At 39.5% G+C, this 21,918-nt stretch overlaps 3 protein-coding genes across 5 annotated transcripts; 2 read left to right on the top strand and 1 right to left on the bottom strand.

The window, feature by feature from the left end:
* Nucleotides 1-1,470: 1,470 nt before the first annotated feature.
* On the top strand, nucleotides 1,471-13,027 carry rela (v-rel avian reticuloendotheliosis viral oncogene homolog A). Of its 2 annotated transcripts, none has more exons than XM_063900435.1 (11): nucleotides 1,471-1,631; nucleotides 3,761-3,796; nucleotides 3,997-4,142; nucleotides 4,934-5,079; nucleotides 7,207-7,298; nucleotides 8,067-8,201; nucleotides 9,739-9,843; nucleotides 10,298-10,513; nucleotides 10,617-10,697; nucleotides 10,803-10,886; nucleotides 11,297-13,027. In XM_063900435.1, the coding sequence occupies exons 1-11, from the start codon at nucleotides 1,625-1,627 to the stop codon at nucleotides 12,100-12,102; spliced, it is 1,854 nt and encodes a 617-aa protein (XP_063756505.1). In that variant the 5' UTR covers nucleotides 1,471-1,624; the 3' UTR covers nucleotides 12,103-13,027. The 2 variants fall into 2 exon arrangements, with proteins under 2 accessions (XP_063756505.1, XP_063756504.1); XM_063900434.1 differs by having other exon boundaries at nucleotides 11,294-13,027.
* c14h11orf68 (chromosome 14 C11orf68 homolog) lies at nucleotides 13,028-15,194 on the bottom strand. Of its 2 annotated transcripts, none has more exons than XM_063900437.1 (2): nucleotides 14,567-15,194; nucleotides 13,028-14,251 (listed from the first exon to the last, which is right to left on the bottom strand). In XM_063900437.1, exon 2 carries the CDS (start codon nucleotides 14,206-14,208, stop codon nucleotides 13,465-13,467), a length of 744 nt encoding a protein of 247 aa, XP_063756507.1. In that variant the 5' UTR covers nucleotides 14,209-14,251; nucleotides 14,567-15,194; the 3' UTR covers nucleotides 13,028-13,464. The 2 variants fall into 2 exon arrangements, with proteins under 2 accessions (XP_063756507.1, XP_063756506.1); XM_063900436.1 differs by having other exon boundaries at nucleotides 14,690-15,068.
* Nucleotides 15,147-20,572, top strand: drap1 (DR1-associated protein 1 (negative cofactor 2 alpha)). Its single transcript, XM_063900438.1, has 7 exons — nucleotides 15,147-15,423; nucleotides 16,036-16,108; nucleotides 16,359-16,452; nucleotides 16,666-16,791; nucleotides 17,482-17,572; nucleotides 17,758-17,846; nucleotides 19,153-20,572. Exons 1-7 carry the CDS (start codon nucleotides 15,382-15,384, stop codon nucleotides 19,316-19,318), a joined length of 681 nt encoding a protein of 226 aa, XP_063756508.1. The 5' UTR covers nucleotides 15,147-15,381; the 3' UTR covers nucleotides 19,319-20,572.
* The last annotated feature ends 1,346 nt before the right edge of the window (nucleotides 20,573-21,918 follow it).

The raw sequence follows: 21,918 nt of genomic DNA, 5'->3' as shown, positions 1-21,918 counted from the left end.
ACTTGTAGGAAAATAATAAATAATGATGAGACGCCTTTATCGACCTAGAAATAAGCTTTTGAATTAAGAAACCTGTGGAAAAACTAATAAACAAGAGACATATGAGGGGACTAACGCCAACATTTCCCAATTTGGGATTAATAAAGTACCTCTTAACCTTTTATCTTATTTTATTTTATGCACAGTGCTGCTAGAGAGCATATATTTATTTCTTCACCTGTAGCGCTCTCTTCTGGTCAGAATGGGAATTATGTTTCTTAAGTTTCTTGCTCAACTCTTTATGATTATTCTATGATTTTTGTTCATTTGAACAAATGAAAGTAGACAACAACTTGTGAATAGCCAAAGATAGAAGCTCTACATGTAATGACAGTACTTTGCTATTGTCAAGGACTGGAAAGCAGAGTTTATTGTAGACCAGCAGCAGAGTGGATCCAGTGTAACACAGTCTCCAGTTTATGACTCAATCCAGAAGCAATGTTATCTCCTCTCCCACTCACAACCTAATTTTTTTGTTTCCTTTCAAGTGCGTCATCTGGGTATTTCCGCACTGTTTTCAGTGGGTGGTGGCGAGTTACAATGCAGAGAGAGAAAAGGCGAAGGGTTGCAGCCTGCGTCAAGATAGCAAGAAGACAGCACTGGAAACAGATAAGATTTCTCTTCAGAATAAAATAGAATGTTGACGTGAAAACACATACTGATTAACTAGTAATGATGTCATAATTACATTAACCAAGTATTACATTGAATTGAAAATATAACAATATTATAAATTATTAAAGCATTGATCTTGCTTGTCATAAAATATGTATGTCTTATGTAGTAGCTGTAGAATTTACACTGTTTTTATTGTTTACACTGTGAGTATACCTTTATGTATACAGTCTATGGACAACACTGATAAATGACCAACATAATTTTTTAAATCCAGTTTTTCATTACAATTTGAAAGACTATGTATTTGTACCAGGACATTAATCCCCCTCCCTCACACCCGTCCCTCATCCAGCACCAGTCACTTTCTATTCTCCGCTGCTACTGAAAATGTACTTTGCACTACTGTCAAACTGTGTTGATTGTGTCTAACATATGTATATATTACTTTGTTTTTTTCTGTATACCCCTTTTTACCCCTTCTTTTTTTTCTAGGCTCTTGTCTTTTTATGTTATATGTTGTATATAGCCTACATGTGGAAACTTTGACAATAAAGTGGACTTTGACTTGACTTGTGTATGTTATTCTTATCAAATGTATTATTATTATTATTATTTCAGATAAATTGATATAAGGATTATAATAGATTAAAGGAAAATAGCAGCAATTCACGAATAGCTTCAATACATTTTGATGAAGACAGTGAAGTGGACTTTTCATGTGCTACGGAAAGTTCCTGCAGCGCTGTTCACCGGAAGCCCTGCATCATCATACCGTCCTCGCAGTGTCCAGCTTTACTACCTGTCGTACACAGATGAGGGCGGAGCGAGGAAGGCGACAGAACAGCAATGTCAAGAAGTTTATGGAGTTGGCACTGTCGTGTATGCAGCGTCTTTTAACAGGAAAACACAAACAAACAAACAAACAGCGGTGTCGAAGTTGAGGCGAGAGTCGGACACGGAAACAGCCATGGATGGTGAGTGGATGTGGATTAAGCTGCTCGGCCTGTTTACTCACTTTAGACACTGAAGCTGAAACTGTACAGGGAGTTGTTTTGCGCACAGGGGAAAGCCCCGCTATCACCGGGTTTGCGCTAACATGGGGAGTCTGCAGTTCCCGGATAGTAAGCTAACGTACAGTAGGAAGTGTGACATTACTGTGCTTTAATGGCTTATACCTGACAAATCCGGGTAACAGTATGCTACATTCAGTGTTTGTGTTGCTCTCTGTGTAACTCACCTGACGAATGTGACAGTCTCGAGGTGCCAAACGGCCTATTGTGTTAGTCCACCTCATGGAGTTCTTCAGGGACTGAACATGCCTAATTTCATTTAAAGATCTATCAATTTATATGTATCTGTCTATTAATGGGAAAGATGTGATACACCATGTTGTTGACTGTCGTTGTTAATACATTATCTTCTGTTCGGCAAACATAAACCCACTAGATCCTCATTGGTTTCAATTAAAGATCCTAAGTGGTGTAAATAAACTTAGTAGATTTACTCAAGTACTGTACATAACTACAGTTTTGAGATACTTGTTCTTCTACTCCAATACAATTCAGAGGTAAATGGTGTTACTCCTTTACAATATGTAATAACTTTAGTTACCTTTACAGATCTGGATTAATGATGGTAAATATAATCAGCCCTTAAATCAGACTTTAGTTCACCTGGAGTAAATTCAGCAGCTTCCCTGCAGTATACAAAGCCATTAAACTAGCTGCACCTTTACCAGCTCTGAGAACACTTTAATGATCAATAATCAAAACATATCAGAGATATTATTCTGTCAAACAATAACTACTTTTACTTTTGGTTCTTTAAGTATTTTCTGATGCTAATACTTTTGTACTTTTACTTCAATAGCATTTAAAATGCAGGACTTTTACTGTAACAGAGTATTCCTACACTCTATTACTTCTACTTTTAGTGAAGTACAAGATACGAGTACTTTCACTACCTCTCATAATCTGTGTTATTTGGATTTGTCCCTGCTGCTCAGATCCGCCCACCTCATTTGTAGTAGACGTACATATGGAAACTGCACTTCATACTTTGTGCAAGTCTCAAATAGAAACAGGCTGTTTAGTGGATCAAAGGTATGCTGATGTGAAGGTTATCCTGTGATGATTTAAAAACTGCCAATCATTCTATTTAATTCAACTTTAACTGCGAGCCAAATAATATTAAATACCACAATTTAAACATTAACATTTTCAAAAATATGGACTTTATGGATAGGAAAGACAATGAAATTAAATCCATGTCACTCACACCCCCTTTGTTAGGGCAATTTAAAGTTGTAAATAACTCACATGAATGTCTCATTTACTTCATCTCTGATTTGATATTAGTACATTAAGTCAGTTTTGGAGGCCAGACTGTGGTAGACATTTACTGTACTTTCACTTTCACATCATGCCTTCATTTACATCTCAAATAATAACAGTTGTAATTATTCTTCTATGATCAACGTGCATTAATCTTGCATACATTGATACAAATCAGAGCCTGTTGTCATGTGACCGACATTCATGAGTTTGGTCTGGGAATCAGGCATGTTACAACTTGGGAATCCTCCTACCCATTCTTTCACATCAAACAAGTCCTACTAGCCTTTGGGTGGAGCTTCGGCCGGTCACACCTCGCTTCTTTCTATGAATCTAAACAATTTATTAACCAAGTCTGAAACCGGAGAGCTGCCAGCGATTCACTTACAATGGAAGCTCCTCACAACAAGGCTGGTAATCTGACACCAACATTACACCCTGGCTGTCAATGTTTACTTATTCTTCTCCTTTCCGCACTTGGCAGGCAGTTTATGGCTGTTTATTATATTTAGCTGGGAAGCCCTTATTTCTCAGCGAACTTTGACCTCTCTGGACGCAGCTCTGTCTGGTAGATTTCCACCCCTGCCACCGCACATATGACATACCCTAACCAAACCACAAATATGCACTGAAAGAAGCTTTTGGTTTATGTCATCATCACTACCACTGTATTCTGTGTTCCATGTAATCTGAATGGAAAACCACTAGTTGCTTTAAGATTTTGACCAACAAGTGTTTAACTTGTCTTTTATTGTTGTTGTCAACCACAGGTGTTTATGGATGGGGCCTGACCCCGCACAACCAAGGTAAGAAGGTTTCCTGTAAATAATTCTTGTTTAATGTCTCTGCCTTTTCACAAGTAAACATATTAACACTGTGTACCCATAATCAATGACAGACCTAGACTGATTCATGCTTTCACAATCTGTACACATACTTTTTTTTTTGTATTTCCAAATGAGAGCCACACCGCATTTACATCACATTCTTCTTCTTTCTCCATCAGTCCAATCAGCGAGCCCCTTCATAGAGATCATTGAGCAGCCGAAGCAGAGGGGCATGAGGTTCAGGTATAAGTGTGAGGGACGTTCAGCTGGCAGCATCCCCGGAGAGAAGAGCAACGACACCACCAAGACCCACCCAGCCATCAAGGTGAGACTTAAACTCAACCTATTGAGGAAGTTTTCTCACTGGGATCCATTTCATGTAGCTTAGATTACATGTTAATAGACTTTTCTCAAAGTTTCGGTAAAGTATGGCCCATATTGCCATTATCTTCTACTGTACTTTTACCCTTCTTGCTGTTAATTACCCAATCTGTTTCAGGTTGATATTAGTATTCAATGTCTCTGCTGGGACATGTCTCCATGCTTTAATGTTCAAAAAGCTCTTTATTTTTCTCATACTGCTCTTTTCACCCTCTGTCTGAAGCCAGAATTAACCAATCTGCTTTGATTATAAATTGAATTATATATATTGAACATGAAAAAAAAAAATCACATAAATTATTAATGTAGTTGCACCCCAAGTGCTTAAGATAAAAGCAGTCAAGCTTTGACTCTAACATATTATTTATTGTTCATTTGACTTTTACATGTCATTTACTGTAATTGTTTTTTTAATACTTGGACAGAGCCCTCCAGCATTCTTTTTTATTTATTTGAATTCGTAAAACATTGTTAATGCTTGTAAAAGTTGCTGATTAGTTGCTTTGATTCCCGTCAGCCATGGTAAAACAAAACTAACACAACAGTTTTAAATATGTTGTATGCTACAATGTAAAACAGGCACTACGATACATAACAAAACGTTAGAGATATTACATTGAATGTGTCTGTTTGAGCAGTAGGACGCAACAAGTCTTTAATCGAGACTTAACTTTGCTCATGTGTAATTAGGATTCCCTTTTGAAAATATGAAACTATTGCATATTCCCCTCACAGGTGCACAACTACAGTGGTCCCCTGCGTGTTCGCATCTCATTGGTGACGAAGAACCCACCCCACAAGCCTCACCCACACGAACTGGTCGGGAAAGACTGCAAACATGGCTACTATGAAGCAGACCTGCAGGAGAGAAGAATACACAGGTAGACTGGAGTGTGAATGTGTGGCTAACGTGACAGAAACATCTCGCACGCAACAGAAACTTGAGGAAATAATGCCACTTTTTTCAAATGGTCATATTGACACTGAATTACCTCAGGGGAAACTACACTTCCACATGAAAAGCTGGTGACATTTGTTAAAGATTGATCTAGATAAAGACTTCATCTTTTGCTGGAGATTACGTGTTTACTGGCGCCGGTGTAGAATTAGTCGACAGTTTCATCACAAGTTTGTAGATGCGTCAAACATTAACAGAAGATACCACTTACAAAAATACAGGTTCAGTATCGTATCCTGCTTGACAATCATATGTACCACTGCTCCAAGAAATGTCTCTAAAAAGTATTGTTGGTCCTCTCAAAGTAAGTCAACAACAGCAAATGATCATTATTTCAATTACTGAAATGTTTTTTCAATACATAATTTAGCAGTGTTTCTGAGCGGAGGGACCTAAGTCTCACCGTCTATCTTGATAAGTGTGATGCAATTCAAACAAACAGTGTGTACTGCCCACCACTGCCAGTGTATTGTGATTCAAATCTGAGTAAGTTCACTTATTTTTTCACATCGAAAAAAATGTACATTGCACAATAAAAAGCAACAAAAGAGCAGATATTACAGACCAAATGTTTAAAAACCGTAGCAGATGGGAGTACCTCTAACCTTGGAGTTTGTTGCAGACCATTCCATGTGCTAGGGGCATCAAAGAAAAATGCAGTTTTTCCAAGATCCGAACGTGCGCGAGGAACCCTAAGTGTTAGCCAATTGTTGGATCTGGTTTGATAGGAACCAAGATTCCAATGTAATAGGGAGGAGACATACGGAGGAACTTCCAGTGGTAACTGTGCCTCAAAGAAAGAGAAGACCAGCCAACCTTACTATTGAAAACGCAGTGGTGTGTATTATAACTGTCACCGGTGACAAATCTAAGGGCGGAATGATAAACAGAGTCTAATTGTTTCAGTGTAGATGTAGCTGCATGTCTATAGATTACATCACCATAGTCTAATACTGATAAAAATACTGCCTCTACAACTCTGTTCCTACTAAGCAAAGGAAAGCTAGACCGGTTTCTGTATAGAAAGCCCACCTTCTGTTGGAGCTTGGAGGCGAGGCAGTCAGTATGAGTCTTAAATGAGAGCTTCTCATCAAGCCACAGCCCGAGATATTTATTATCAGTAACTCTCTCTATAGGAGAGCCATCAACAGTTAAAATATTGAGTTTCGTAAAATCAATATTTCTAGCTCTTAAAAATAACATAAATGTAGTTTTTCGCGTGTTAAGGTTTAAGGTCAGAGAGAGTGTCCTGTAATACATAAAGAAAAGCTGCAAGTTGTCATTAGCAGCCTGTGGGGTATCTGCAGTACTGTAGAGAATAGTATCATCTGCATACAGATGGGCGAGGCAGCTAGTTAAAAGGAGAGTAGCTCATTAATATATATGGTAAAAAGTACAGGACCCAATACAGAGCCTTGTGGGACACCTTTTGTTATGGATAAAAATTCCGAATTGCCATGTGGTGATTTCACGCATTGACGCAAAAAAGATAGATAATCATGAAACCACGCACAAGCAACCGTATCCAAGCCGATATCATACAGCTTTTTTAAAAGTACGTATATATTATATAGGCACAAGGCATGTATCATAATATTTACACGACCCTAAATTCAATCATATTGTTGCAGACTTGGTCATATCAGCAGATATCGTATTGTTGTTCTGATAGTTGATATAATACTGCATCATCATGAAACTTGTGGTTAACACACTTAGTGTGTGAGTACTTGAGTAAATTACTATTAGAATAAGGTCTTCCAGGCGAGAGAAAAAGTCATTTTCCTAAATTAAAAAGTTTTTGTAACATTCATAATATTTGATTTATAAAATATCTATATTTTTGTCCTGAGCATTTTTCTACTCGCAAACAGTCTTCTCAACCCTCAAACCGTCCTCTCAAACTTTGCTATGCACTAACTGTAAATTAAGTGTTTGACCACAAATATGTGTTGGTTCCAGAATACGCAGTTTTGTCATTTAGGAACTACACGCATGCTTCAGTGGTTTCTGTCTTCTGGTTTCGGTCTAAGACTTTATTTGCTTTCAGTTTTCAGAACCTGGGCATACAGTGTGTCAAGAAGAAGGATGTGAATGAGGCCATCACGTGTAGGCTGCAGACCAACAACAACCCTTTCAACAGTAAGTCCTGCAGAGAGATCAGAGTCGGACACAAAGCATTCTGTGTCTCCAGTAAATCAATAATTTGGTGCGGAAAAGTTAATCTTCAGCATGGAGAGTCCCTAATTGTTCCGCTCAAGTGTGAAGGCCATTATTTTACTGAACTAGAATTGGGATATCTGTCTTCAACCTTGCCATCAAAATAAAAGGGGAATCTCATTTAAAATATGCTTAAACCAGAATTAATCAATAACTTTGAAATGCCAATTCTTCCTAAAAAGTATTACTACTACTACCAACTTTGTGGAAAATCTTTGCTTCACTGCGTTAAGAGCTAGCTAAAAGTTAGCATTAGCTGTGTTGGTCCTGCTAGAAAAACTCCCAACATTTTACCTAAATTCTTTGAGTTCACAGCAGTGGGTGAAGAAGTATCAGGCTAGCTACTGTCATGTATACATATTTTTTACTTTTTTGCTGTGTTTTTCTACAACACATTAGTATGTAGCTTTTACCTTAGCTATGTTTAAAAACCTATAACTGGGTAGAGTTAGCATTTGCAATGATAGCCACCGCCGTTCTCTACAGCATTGGAAGCATAACTCAAAATAGAAACAAATCTATGAAAGTATGATATGAACAGTTCTGTATTTTAATCAACCGTTACAATAACAACAGGAAATGTAAATACCCAGACCCTTTTCAATCTGATAGCCCTCATATCGCAGGATGCAGTGCTCTGCCAGACTCATTGCGAACCCAACCCTTTTCCCCGCTGTGTTTTGGCTGCAGTTCCCGATGCAAAGGTGTGGGAGGAGGAATTTGACTTGAACTCGGTCCGGCTTTGCTTCCAGGCCACCATCACTCTGCCTACAGGGGAGCTGATTCCCCTGAAGCCTGTGGTATCACAGCCCATCTTTGACAACAGTGAGTTGGCAACCCATATGCAAACACTCAAGCAGATCTTTGAACACTGATGTCAGAGCTGAAACCATTCATCTATTGATCTATTAGTTAATCAACAGTTAAATAATTGGGGACTCTTGTGTCAATTAATAGTTTTATTCATCAGAAATTTGGAAATAATTTCTGATTCCAGCAAATGAGAGGAGTCTTTACCTGTTGTTCCTCATATATTCAAAGTCCACTTTATTGTCAAAGTTCCCACATGTGTTATACATACAGAAAATTGAAGTACCGTTTCTGGCAGTCCCACAGTGCAAATATAAACAAGAACATATAACATAAAAAGATAAGAGCGTAGAAAAGAAGGGGGGGGGGGGTAAAAAGGGGTATACAGAAGGAAAAAAAAGTAATATATACATATGTTCGACACAATCAACACAGTATATATATATATATATATATATTATTGTAAATAAAATATTTTGACATTTGAGGAAATCACATTTTTTTTTTGTAGTTGCAACCCTAGCTGATATTTATACTTTTTGGTAGTAGCTCGTTATTATTATTATTTTTTGACTGGTTCAGCTAATAAGAATTTTGGGGGAAATACCAGTGTTTATTTTATTTTTGGTTTATTTGATATGGAAATACAGTTTACATAGACTAACTGGAAAAGACTCTCTTCGAAAAGAGATTTTTAATCTCAATGAGACCTATCCTGGTAAAATAAACAGCTATCACATAGTGTTTATAGCAGATGCTGGTTTGGAATACTCCTCTTTGGAAGGGGTTTTTGGTTCTGTGTAAGCCAGTTGACAATCATCCTTAACATCATTAAACTCCCTCGCACTCTTTGTTCCTCTTTGCATTTGAACTTTTCTTGTCAGCCTGAAGGTTTTTGCAAGTATAAGTCTCGATATTTATAGCAAGTATCTCGATTCTTACTCTGTTGCTGAGCATTCAAACCACGTAGCCTAACCCACAATACACAGCTCTATATATAGATGTATAGAATGTACGCCTCTCTGTCCTGTATTGCATGTCACTAAGTCCAGTAAAGAACTGTTGAAATGAAATGATTATATGCTCTCATGTTTCAAACATGAAATATTGTTTCTCTTCTTGGAGGATTATTTAAGTACTGTTGAGCAATATGTCAGGAGTCTACACAGTGTCATGGTTGAGGTTTTAATAGATAAATATTTGTGTTAGTCCAAAACAGCAGTATGAAGTCGTAAGTGCTGAGATTGAAATCTGAGAAAATAACTAAAAATGACAAAACAAATCTACAAATCAAAATTCATACAAAACAATGGAAAACAGCAAAAATAGATTTATTTAAAAAAACACACAAACAGAAAAAAAGAAACAGACAATATAATGTTTTTAATTCCTGCCTAAGGTTTGCGATATATTGATTCTTCATTAACAGCCCAAGTCCTTCTTTATTTAAATGTGTCTGGTTAAATGGATTTATATTGACATGTTATCAGGGCCACCAGATAGCTCAGTGGTATTTACATGTTTCATAAATGCTTTTTTCCCCTTCTAACAGGGGCGCCAAACACAGCTGAGCTGAAGATCTGCCGAGTCAACCGCAACAATGGAAGCTGCAAAGGAGGGGATGAAATCTTTCTACTGTGTGACAAAGTGCAAAAAGGTACAGTACGCCTTTAGAGAATGGGATGGGTTGAATATCTGAGAAAAAGAAACAATTTAATATATTTATTGTGTGCTTGAAGAGACAGAATAAGATGGTTCTAAAACATTTGTGTACAACCCCACAATTGACATGTGGTTTAATTTTGTCACAGGGTCTTCTTTGAGTAAAGCAAAGCAGACACATTATGTGACTTCAATCATGAACCTAAAGCTGCCATCCTCTATTCATTCATCCACGTCTAACATGATAGACATGTAAAAGGAACTTCTTTGCACTGTGTATTTCTTTCTGCTAAATGAGTAAACAGAGTGAAACAAAGCTAAAATAAATACAGTACATTGAACATATCACATAGTTTTGCAGTTGTTTGGTCCTGCTGTAAACCATGTTAAATCAACGTTTTATTACCTATTATTATCTCTTTACATTTCCCATTTTTGTTCCCCTGTAGAGGACATCGAAGTGCGTTTCTTCCAGGACTCCTGGGAGGGAAAAGGCACTTTCTCGCAGGCTGACGTCCACAGGCAGGTGGCCATTGTGTTCCGCACACCGCCGTACCGCGACACTAACCTCACCGAGCCCATCAGAGTCAAGATGCAGCTGCGTCGGCCCTCAGACCGCGAGGTCAGTGAGCCAATGGACTTCCAGTACCTGCCCTCTGACCCAGGTAGGAAGCTATGTCCCCATTTTTCCTGTTATGTCACATAAATGAGGAAGTTACTCTAAGATGTTCCTGTTTATTAACTGTTTATTAAAAATGACCCCTGTAGATGAATACAGGCTGTGTGAGAAGAGAAAGCGTACAGGGGACATGTTCCAGAGTCTGAAGCTGGGGCCCATGCTGTCTAGTGGTATGAGATTTTTTTTTCTGTCACTACCACTGCTATATATATATACAATATTGTATTTAGATTTTCTGTTTCAATGTAATCTAATCATGTCTATTGGAATTTTAGTGTCCATTCCACAAGATAGAAGGCACATAAGCCCGGCAAGGAGAACAATCACAACCAAGCCTCCATCAATGAATGCACAAGTTGGTGAGTCTGATTAATATAACCGAAAACAAAACAAGGCAACAAAGCTGTTTCAAAAACAACCGATTGCAATCTTTTCCAAAATCTGATTTGCCGATTCTGATTTCTGCTAGTACTGATTTAAAAAAACAGTTTTTAGATTTGCGTATGTTACAAAATGCGTTAAATTTGACCTGCAATAATCTAAAGGAATGATGCGTCACCCCCTCCGTCACCCACTTTTTAAACTGTCTCTATGATAAAGGCACTGGTGGCCCAAAAACATTTTTATAAAATCTGAAATACGACACTAGTCGATGGTCAATGATCGGCACACCTTAACCATAAACTGATTATTTGTGGGTGCATAAAGATTATGTCATTTTCAATAGTGAAAGTTCAATTCCTTCTCGCTTGTTGTGTGTCGCCAGCAGCTGTGGTGCCATCTGGTGCCAGAGGAGCCAAACCCCAGCCTTCCTACTTATATCAACCGGGCCAGCTTTTCTCAGTCCAGCCCAAGATGGAGAGCCTGAGCCTGGGCTCCCAGCCCAAAGCCACTCCAATGCCCAACTTCACAATGAGCCAGGCACAATGCTCTACCACCACGTCCACAGCCAACCAGGACTACTCAACCGTCAACCTGTCAGACCTGCACGAGTTCTTCCCCAACATTTCCTCGGCCATGGCCCAGGAGACGACAGCTTCTCAGGCAGGCGCGTCCTCCACACAGAGCAGCAGCTCCTTCACGCTGCAGGCTTCTCAGTTCCGGGTGGACCCACCACTTGTGGACGATGATATCCCAGAGTTCCCCAGCTTTTCCGAAGCCCAGGCGCCAGGCGTTCTGGACAACCTAAACATGGACGACTTTGAAGACCTCCTGAACCCAAACCTCCTGAACCCAAACCTCATGAACGTGGGTGGAAACGGCCCGGTGATGTTGGCTTCAGCTTCATGCCAACAAGCTGCCGCTCCCAGCTCGTCTTCTGCTGCTCATGGCGCAGCATCCCAGAACACATCTGACCCTGCTGGCCTCCCAGGGAGCACCTGGATGAATTACCCCAACAGCATTGTCAACTTGCTCCAGAACGAGGGCATGATTGACATGTCGTCCAACAACAACAACCACCGCTCAGCTGTGCTGGATGAGTTCGACGAGTTGATGTCTGCAGACGAGGATCGCCTTATTTCAATTTTTAACAGTGGAAGCCAAGCAGGATTTGTGTCAGGACACCCGACTTAAAGTTTGTCTAATTGATTTTTATACGGACAAACTAACATAGACCACTTGTGTCTACCCTTCAGAACTATAAGTCCTTTGTTGTTTTAAAAGGAAAGAGGGTGGATTAATTAGGGCTTGTGAACGATGGAATGTAGCAAAACTGCCGACTGGGTACATGCTCTTTAAAACCCGAAATCAAGGACTCTTTCTGGTATTCTATAAGTAGATTTTATTAACCGGATAGCCTTGTATGCATCAATCATTAACTTTGTTCTATAAAGACAATCAGACGGGGTGCATCGCTGAATGCATCTGTTCAAATGTTTTCCTGTTCTGTGGAATCTTAAGCATGTTTTTGTACGTTTTAACAATTGTAGTAACTGTGGTCAGTGTTAATGTGATTATCATTCTGTAAGTTTGGTTTAAAGCGGTAGGGGTTCACAGTAGGATTTTTATCACACTTGGAGGTAAGTCTGCAAATAATGTCCTTGTAGTTGAAATATCCCCATATATGACTTTGGACCTACAAATACCTTTTCTTTTAAGGTCAGCAGCAACTAACAATGTTCTCATACTGGTGCCTTTGAGTCTCAACACATACAGTAATGCGTTGCAAACCAAATGAAGTTGTGTGTATAATTATCAAGCTACATTAATAAGTACATGCTTATAGCAGAAGCTCACACAGAGCTGTATCAGATTATGTTTTGCTGTCTGCCTGTGGTCAGTTTTTCTACAGTTATTTCATAAGTAATGGCTGCAGTTTAACTTTCAGACCTGTATGTTGACTTGCTTTACTCTTTAGTAAAAAAAAAATGCTTTCAGGTGCCGTTTTATACTAGTATGATGTAAACATAGTATATGTGCCTTTTTGCTGTTATTAATAATTCATTCTGTCAAAATCCAAAACACTTTTCTTGGCAATAAAACCCACAACGTCTAAAAATGGTCTTCAAAAGTAGACTTTATTTGGCAACTCTGTTATCGTGGTTCAGTACTAATGAAAACATAAAGCTGAACAAACTAAGACAAATGCATATTGTAAAAGTGAAAAATGAATGCTTCTGCGAATACAAATCGAGATTTCCCCCCGTCTATCAGGTAGGTTGTTAGTGTGTTAGAACATGAAGATAAATACTCATATGAATGCAAGATAATCATAAAAAAATATTTGACGACAGTTCCGGTGACTTTGGAAATATACAGCATGACAATACAAGTATAAATGAGATTTTTTTTTTGCCAAAAGGAAGAAGAGATCAAAATTCAACAACTGACTTTCAAAATCATTTGACAGTGAGCTGTACAGAACAGTCGGCTCATGGGATCATCGCAAAAGGGTGCTTCTTCATCCTACAGAACTACCCTCTTCTTCTGACAGGCTTATGTTACTTCAAGATTGGTGACTTTGTTGATAATGTGGGAACGGCGGGGTACACACTCCAGGTCAAATTTGCTCTCGTATATGGTTGGACAGAGTTTCCAACGGTTGATTCTGTAGATTCCCAGGTATGTGTACACGTCCGGCTTGTAGATTAGAGAGCACTTGATCCCTGCGGCACGAATGACAGAGTCCAGCCTTAAGACCTCACTCTCGTCAGTGAAGTTTTCGTTATAGGCACAAATTACCTGCTTGCTATCTGCCTTGGAGTTATGGGGACTGACCTTAACTAGGGATATCTTACCATCCAGGGCTGCTCTCGCCACACGCTCCCAGGCATTGTCCAACTTAAAACCAGTGTCTAAGTGCATCAGCCATTTGCCTGTGAGCACTCCGTGGTTGAGTGCCAGCTCCTTGATAGTCTGGAAGCTGACAGGCCGGCCGCTGGCCAAAAGTTTCTCCCAGCTCTCCTGCAGACCAGTAACATCCCCAACGCTGGGGCAGTGGTTCAGGCCCAGAACAGCAATCCACCCCACAGGGCTCACACCACCTTCCTCATTACCAAATCTGTCCACTTGGGAGGGCCGATTGGTCTTCAGCCAGGCATCAAACTCGGATCTGGGAGTTCTTCTTGAGTCAAACACAATCCACGGGTCCATGTCTGCAGCCATGGCCTCAGCAGCATAGGTCTCTGCAGCGAAGGGGGTCTCGACCTCGCCATTTCCAGGGGCCCCTTCCTCCTCCATGTTACTGTCAGTTAGGGCTATTGAACAAGTACTTGTTCCTAACCTGTTGAAATGAGAAATGTGTTCTTTATTAAAATGGTCTTTTAAATCACATGTGCACATTATCGATTAGTTTGGACTACTTCTTTACCCACGGTAAAGTGGACAGCTGGATTGTTTACTAATATGCTAACTTAGCCTCCCACATAAGCAACACTAGTTCTAAAGCTAACGTTTGTCCGTCAACTGTTCATTTATATAAATAAGCTTTTATAAATTGTGTGTCTTAAGTTATACAGTTAACACAAAGCTAAACACGAACACATTTTTTTGACCTAGCTAAACGGCTAGCTAGCCATTTTAAGAATCGTCCAGTTACCTTCTTCACAATTTTGAACAAGGGTTGTAGCGTTACCGCACGCTGGTGACCACACCTAACGTTGTGTAATATACATACTTGTGAATAATAGGAAAGGGGTCAAACTGTGGACGTTGAACGTACCTGCAGGTGTTTGTGATCCCGTTCAGGCACGGCCCTAACTGATTGGGCTAAAGCTAGTTGCAGTTTGGTTTTTGTTGCTCAGCTATTCATGCAGTTACGGTACCATGTGCTTTGTGCGGCCGAAATGGACTTTCAAAGAACTTCAATTAATTCTCACATCTCACACACCTCTGTATCAAATAATTGTTACACAGACTCCATCAAAATGTCCCACAGTTTAACATTAGTATATTTTCTCGCCCATAGACACATTTTTTTTTTTACCTGGGAAATTAAATGTGTTCATAAACACGGTGGGCAATTAAAGTAGTATAGCTGCTGAGGTATACACCACACTGCGTTGATAAACAAATAAATAAAGTACAATGTGAGGTCTGTAAAAACGAGGTTTATTTTTGGTAATTTTTGCATGTACGTTAAGCTATAACGCATAGCCGTTTACGGCGGTCCAACGACTGTTAAAGTCATGTTTACATTTTATCCCTGTACAAAGTTGCTCCAAAATGACGGCGCTGGGACCATGCGGAACCAAGCCGAGCAGCAACAGGGAACCAGTGACGACGTGCTAACGAGTTAGCAGGGTAGCTATCGCTATCAAGTGTGTGCGCGGTGGGGTTGATTTATACAATCTAGAATAATATTTCACAGTATATTCCATTTTATTTTAAGGTAGCCACCCAGGTAATTTAATTATGCCAAGCAAAAAGAAGAAATACAACGCCAGATTCCCTCCGGTGAGTTTAAACTTCGCTGAACCGGTGTTCAGAGTATGCAGCGTTAGCATACTGTGTGATGGAAAGCTAACTTGTCTAGCAAGCTTGACTGGGGATTGGCCTGTCTGCTCGCCTAACGAGCTAACAAGCTAACAAACACAGGCAAACATTTACAATTAAAATAGGAATTGTATTCGTGACATTATTACAACGATTGGTTTTAGAATTGGCTGTCCCATTTCCTTTGCATCCCAGTGTTTGCTGTGTTAGGAGTTCTACGCAAGTTAGCTAGCGAGTCCAGCAGTTAGCGTTGTTTTTAGCATGCCAAGCTAAGTGAAACTTAACGTTATACTTCTTGGTAAATCAGTTGTTTGTGAGTGTTTTCATAGTACACACATTATAATACAGGAGAGTGATTAATATTGTTAAACATACATGCTATGAAAGTCCTCTTTTAATGAAACCGACTGTCCAAAAATGTGTTTCACCGTGTATGGGTAATAAGTTACCTAAGTTAACAAGCGTTGTTCGTACATTCAAAGATTGTTTAAAAGTCAATTTGTTATTATAAACAAATGTGTGTCAATGCATTGACTCTCACGTGTCTAATACTTCCCGTTTTTGTTCTCACAGGCCAGGATAAAGAAGATTATGCAGACGGATGAAGAAATAGGCAAAGTGGCTGCAGCAGTACCTGTTATTATTTGTATCCTTTCTGACAAAAATCTTCACTGTGCATGTCCCAAGTATCAATTATCAGTATTTGTTTTGAACCCACCAAAGTATGTTGAATTTATCTAAATGTTGTACTTGGCATTTAGGACATAAAACTGATGTTCTGGTTGGAAGTTTATACATTAACCTTGTTAACAAGTCAAACAGATAATGATTTTTAGTTAGTAATTGATAAAGTCAGCAAACCTGTTGCATACTAATTTCCTTATCTAAGATGTCAGCGAGAGCCCTGGAGCTTTTTTTGGAATCATTGCTTACAAAGGCCTGTCAAGTCACCCAGTCTAGGAATGCAAAGACGATGACAACATCGCATCTGTAAGTTTCTGTGTTTTTGTGTGTCTTGATAAAGAACCGGGTCTAGATTGCACTGTGTTGGAGTTGGACTTCTTTGGGAGTCATCCTCTGCGCAGTCAATTCTGACTGACATACCACAGATGTAATTTGATGGTACGACTCTTTACTCAAAGCAGAATGCATGCGAGTCTGTGGAGAAAGCAGTGTGCTGATTTTGACATTGTGTTTCCACAGAAAGCAGTGTATCGAGCTGGAGCAACAGTTTGATTTCTTGAAAGATCTGGTGGCAACGGTGCCAGACATGCAGGGCGAGGGGGAGGAGAACCACACAGAGGGGGGAGGAGAAAAAGTCCCACGCAGGTATGTGTTTCTTTCTTACACATGCCTACGCACACTGACATGCTTGTATGGCATAATAACTAATAGCACAATAATAGCTTTGTCTGCCGTGCAGATAAAGTTGATTCATTAATCTGAATCACATGATTGTTTACTCTGTCTGTCTTGTAAGTTGTGCACACACATTTAAACTTGGAATAAATGAATCACGTTGCAGGATGGCACTCCTTATATGGAAACAATAAGAGTTAGTTTTTGCCTTTCCTGCTACTGCTGCTGCTTTGTTAACGATTTTCCATTATCTCCATTCCCATTTCGTTTTGTGATTCAAAAAAGTAAAGTAGATTAAAACAACAAGAGAAGAAAACTCATTATTGAGGAATGTAGAGGGAAAAACGCATTATTGATTATCAAATTAAACACTGGAACTGCTAAGTAGAAGCAGAGAGCTTGGCAGAGTATTGCACATAAATTAGGTAAAAACCCTAAAGGGTGTTTCTGATTCGATTGTGATTCAATTTAAATTTGTTCTAAGCTAATAATATTTAGATACATCGTCTCAGCTGTGGGAATGAGGCATGTTGAGCATGTTTTGAATATAAATTACGGATAGTTATTTCTTCTCAATGTGTTCGGAACATCATTCCCTGCATCAGAATTGTTGTTCTTTATTCAAATAATCCATATGTTCTTTTTTTTTTTCTTCCAAAGGGGTAGAAAACCCGGGTCTGGCCGCAAGAATGGGGGTGCTGGCTCCAAAGGAAAGGACAAGAAGTTATCTGGCACCGAATCAGAACAGGAGGTGGGACTTCATTTGCATGCAAAGGACAAAAGCTATCCACACGTTTTATTATCCTGAACATGCAACGAGATATTTTGAGCACAGAAAAATACTTTTATTTCCAAGCCTATAAATAATATTTCGTAAAGTCGCAATGACGTGTGAGATAAGAAGGCTCACTGGTGTGTTTTTGGTGACAAAAACAGGATGAGTCTGAAGAAAGCGAGACGGACGGGGACGAGGAGGACGGCTCTCAGTCAAGCACAAACCAGCAGGCTGCATCCAGGTTCCACAGGTATGGACAAAGGCTGCGTTTGTTATTAATAAATCAATACAACCACAGTAACTGTAGCACAATAATTAAGGTTATCAAATCAGTGAAAACACATGGGTTACAAAACAATATCAGTCAGAACTTTGCTTGGATTAGCCACACTGTTACTGAAAGTGTTTAAATGAAAAATGGTTCGTAACATATCTTTACTTTTCTTTTTTAATACAAAGCATGTGTTTTTTTCTTCTTTCAACATTTAAAAAGTCTCACTTTAACAACAGATTTACCTTTTACCTTTAGCTTGAATGAGCTCTTGCTATCATTATGTCCACTGTTAGCCCAATGTTCATATTTTTAAATCAGAAAATGATGTAGAGATATCTTGTGGACCGGTAGAGGGTGCTGTTTTTCCTCTAGAAACAGCACTTTCTGTGGGCTAATTCCACATTCCTTTGGATTTTAAGCAGGTTTAGACTATATTGTATGTTTGCACTGTATAAGTGTCCATATATAGTGTAAAAAAATGGAAATAGAGGAGCTTCTCAGCACCACGACAATTGCAATGTAGAAAAAAAGCTCCATGGAAATAATCTTTTTGTCTCGATTGGTAGTAACATTTTAAAGTAGTTGCTCACATTCAGCTCTGGAAAAAAGGTAAGAGACCACTCATTTTTTTCTTAAATCTTTATCTCTAGTTGTATGACAGCCATTCAAGTTTTTGTTGAAATCCAACACAGAGATGTTGTCAGTAGTTTATAGAATAAAATATATAAAAAAATAAATATTTTAACTCAAAGACATACCTATAAATAGAGAACAATTATAATGCTGAAGTGGTCTATTTTTTCCGGAGCTGTATGTCATTAGTTGTTGGAATAAAATAAATATTTATTTATTTAATTAAATACAACTTTTTTTTTTACTGACTGCTAAAACACATTTGAGTATCATAATCACAAATCCATCATCCGTCCCACAGTGGGTTGATTTACAGCGCTACAACAGCAAAGATACAGTGCAGATAAAAAGCAAAAAATAAAGTGAGAAAATGACACAAACACGGGTTTATAAAATTTAAATAAAAAAAAACACATTCACATAAAATATGTAGAAGCATTACATTTGTACCATATATTAAATATTTAGTACATGATACAACTAGTTGTAGTCTAAATTTGGACGCACTGATTTAAGAGATTATAGCGATGGCAGAAATTAACTGAAAAATAAATGATACTATACAATGATTTACTGCTGTTTAATTTACCCTTAAGGTATATTTAATTGATTGATATCTGATTTACTATTCTCCCTGTTCCCCCTGCAGCCCAAACGCACCACCCCAGCACATGCCAGGCAGCATGGCTCCCGAACAGTCCCAGGGCGCCGTGGCCTTCGCCCCCCACCCCTCCATGATCAGCGTTGCACTGCCTCCCCCCGCCCCGGAGCCGCACAAAAACGAGGATGACGACGACGAAGACTATGACTCTTAGCTCCCTCCCTCCTCTTCCTTTACCACACACACACGAACACACACACACACACACACACACACACACACACACACACACACACACACACACACACACACTCTTTCAACATTATTTTCAGATTCCTCTGCTCCGAGCAGAGGAGGGAAAGACTCTTCGTCGCTGACAGCAAATCCCTCGGCTGTAAAAACACAAAGTCGCAGGAGACGGAAAACTGGTTGTATATTATGTGTTTTAATTTTCTTTTTTTTCCTTTTTTTAAATGCAGTTTTATTTGATTGTAGAAGAGAATCCGAAGAGGATGTTTTTTAACGTTGACTGATTTAAAAAAGAAGGGCAGTCGTCACTGTTTTTGCCATGAGCCCCGTGGACAGGATAGGTGTGGTTTGTGTTGCTTTGTAGCTTTTTCATTTGGCACTTTTTTTGATTTTCCTCAATCCTCTGTAGTAGGCATTATGAAGTGGACAAGCCTCTCAAGATCTGCCCCCAAAAAACCCCTCTATAAGCAGCAGTCGAAGCCTTAAGAGACAAGTTCAGGGGCAGCATTTTCCAAAGCGTTGGAAGGTGATGCACACTGGAGAAGGGAACGGAAGTCATTGTCTCACCCATAAAGTGTTATATTACCACGTTATCAATTGGCTGTGAGACACTGCTGTTAATATCTGAGCCCTTCTTCCAGGCTTTGTCCCGACTCTCCAGTCAGTCCGATTGTCGGGCTGCAACGTAAACAAGGAAGCAGGTGTATTTTTACCAATAGGTAAGCTAACCACAGCCTTTTTTCAATTTGTTTCTATTTTTAATTCACGTTTTTATCAAATAAACTACAAACGGCAAACCATATCAACAGGTTAATTTTCTTTTCCACCCTGTCCTAGCTCAGTTGCTCTGGCATTTGGACCTCATATTTAATTTTATAGCAACATTAAATTCCCCCCAGATCGCCGATCAGAAGTATACTGTGACTCTTAGACCATAACTTTGTTTTTAAAGTTGTTTCCTTTGTCCACTCTCATTTCTATTCTGGCCCCCCTTTCTATTTTTTTGGATTACTTTTAGTTCCCTCCCACCTCTTTTTAGATTGTTTTAAATGTATCCATCGAAAAAACCCAAAGATGGGGCTCCCAGTTATGTGTCAGTCTCAGTATGAAATGTTTCCGAATAGACATTTGAAGTTGACACTGTATTGTAAACTTTTAACATTCTTTTTATTTTGTATGGGTAAAAAATAAAGTTCATATTTCAATTTAAGAAAAAGAAGCCGCGCTTGTTTGGGGTTTGTTGTGTTTTCCATATCGGGAGTTGAAAGGCCTTCCACATCAATCTGCGAAGGCATTCATCTTTAGACACTTCTTTATTCACTGAAAGGGCAAAACATGACTCCCACTGCATCTAAAAGCAGAGTATTCCAAAGTGGTAACTCTTCAATTTCATAGGCATGGAACTGGTCCTTTTTAGTCCTGATGCTGTTGCACTTTTCGAGTTCTTTACTTTGTTTATTTTGAAAGTTCGCCATGGATTCATTATCATGTTTATTTACTCGCAGTGACTCCACCTGAAAGACAAGCGCTGCGATTTATCCTCCACACAGCAGCCTCCTCCTGGTATTTAAATCAGATAAGCACAAGACAGGACAGGTTTATGGACCGTTCTTCACAGAGAGGCAATTGTCACTGTCATGGACACACACTGTAGTTTTTTTTAAGTAGCCGGCACACTTGGCACAGTGTGTCCCGCCCTCTTTTTCCTCTTCCTCTTTCCTTCTTTATTTTTCAAACAGTGCATTCTGTCGTGTAAATGCAGCCGCCTCATCTACCCCCACCTCTAGACCAAGCAACCCTGAGCCGGGGCGCAAAAACAACTGCATCCTTCCTGCACAAGCGTTGACTCAGCGGTGTGTGTGTGTGTGTGTGTGTGTGTGTGTGTGTGTGTGTGTGTGTGTGTGTGTGTGTGTGTGTGTGTGTGTGTGTGTGTGTGTGTGTGTGTGTGTGTGTGTGTGTGTGTGTGTGTGTGTGTGTGTGTGTGTGTGTGTGTGTGTGTGTGTGTGTGTGTGTGTGTGTGTGTGTGTGTGTGTGTGTGTGTGTGTGTGTGTGTGTGTGTGTGTGTGTGTGTGTGTGTGTGTGTGTGTGTGTGTGTGTGTGTGTGGTTGACTTTAGGAGGTTGGTGTCCAAACAAACGGCAGCCATGGGGCAGGGAAGAAGGAGGGTAAAGGGGGGGGGCATCAAAGGGGCGAAAAGAAGGAAGCACACTGTTTCCACACAGCCGCCGGAGGGGCCAAAGGTGGCCCTCTGATTCCCAGCCACTCCTAGCTTTGGAAACCTGGGAAAATGTGGCAAAATGGTGATTCCCTGACCTTTTCCAAGAACAAAAGTCAAAACATGAAATGCATTTCGTGGTTAGGCCAAGCTGTGGTCTTAATCAGAATGCACTCTCAGAACTAATGCTCAAATATAATCTGTGCTGAGGGCTAATTTTATATAAAGCAGTATGTCCCTGTTTCTAAGTGTTTTGTGGGATATTCTGACATACAGTATCATATATTCCCCAAAAATACGGGAGAAAGGCATGGCAAACATTATTTTTATAGCACATTTCCTATTGTACGC

Source organism: Eleginops maclovinus, chromosome 14 (assembly GCF_036324505.1).
Source record: "Eleginops maclovinus isolate JMC-PN-2008 ecotype Puerto Natales chromosome 14, JC_Emac_rtc_rv5, whole genome shotgun sequence".
In the NCBI taxonomy this organism is placed as follows: domain Eukaryota; kingdom Metazoa; phylum Chordata; class Actinopteri; order Perciformes; family Eleginopidae; genus Eleginops; species Eleginops maclovinus.
The sequence above is the reverse complement of the archived record's forward strand: the minus strand, read 5'-3'. Positions and strand labels throughout refer to the sequence as shown.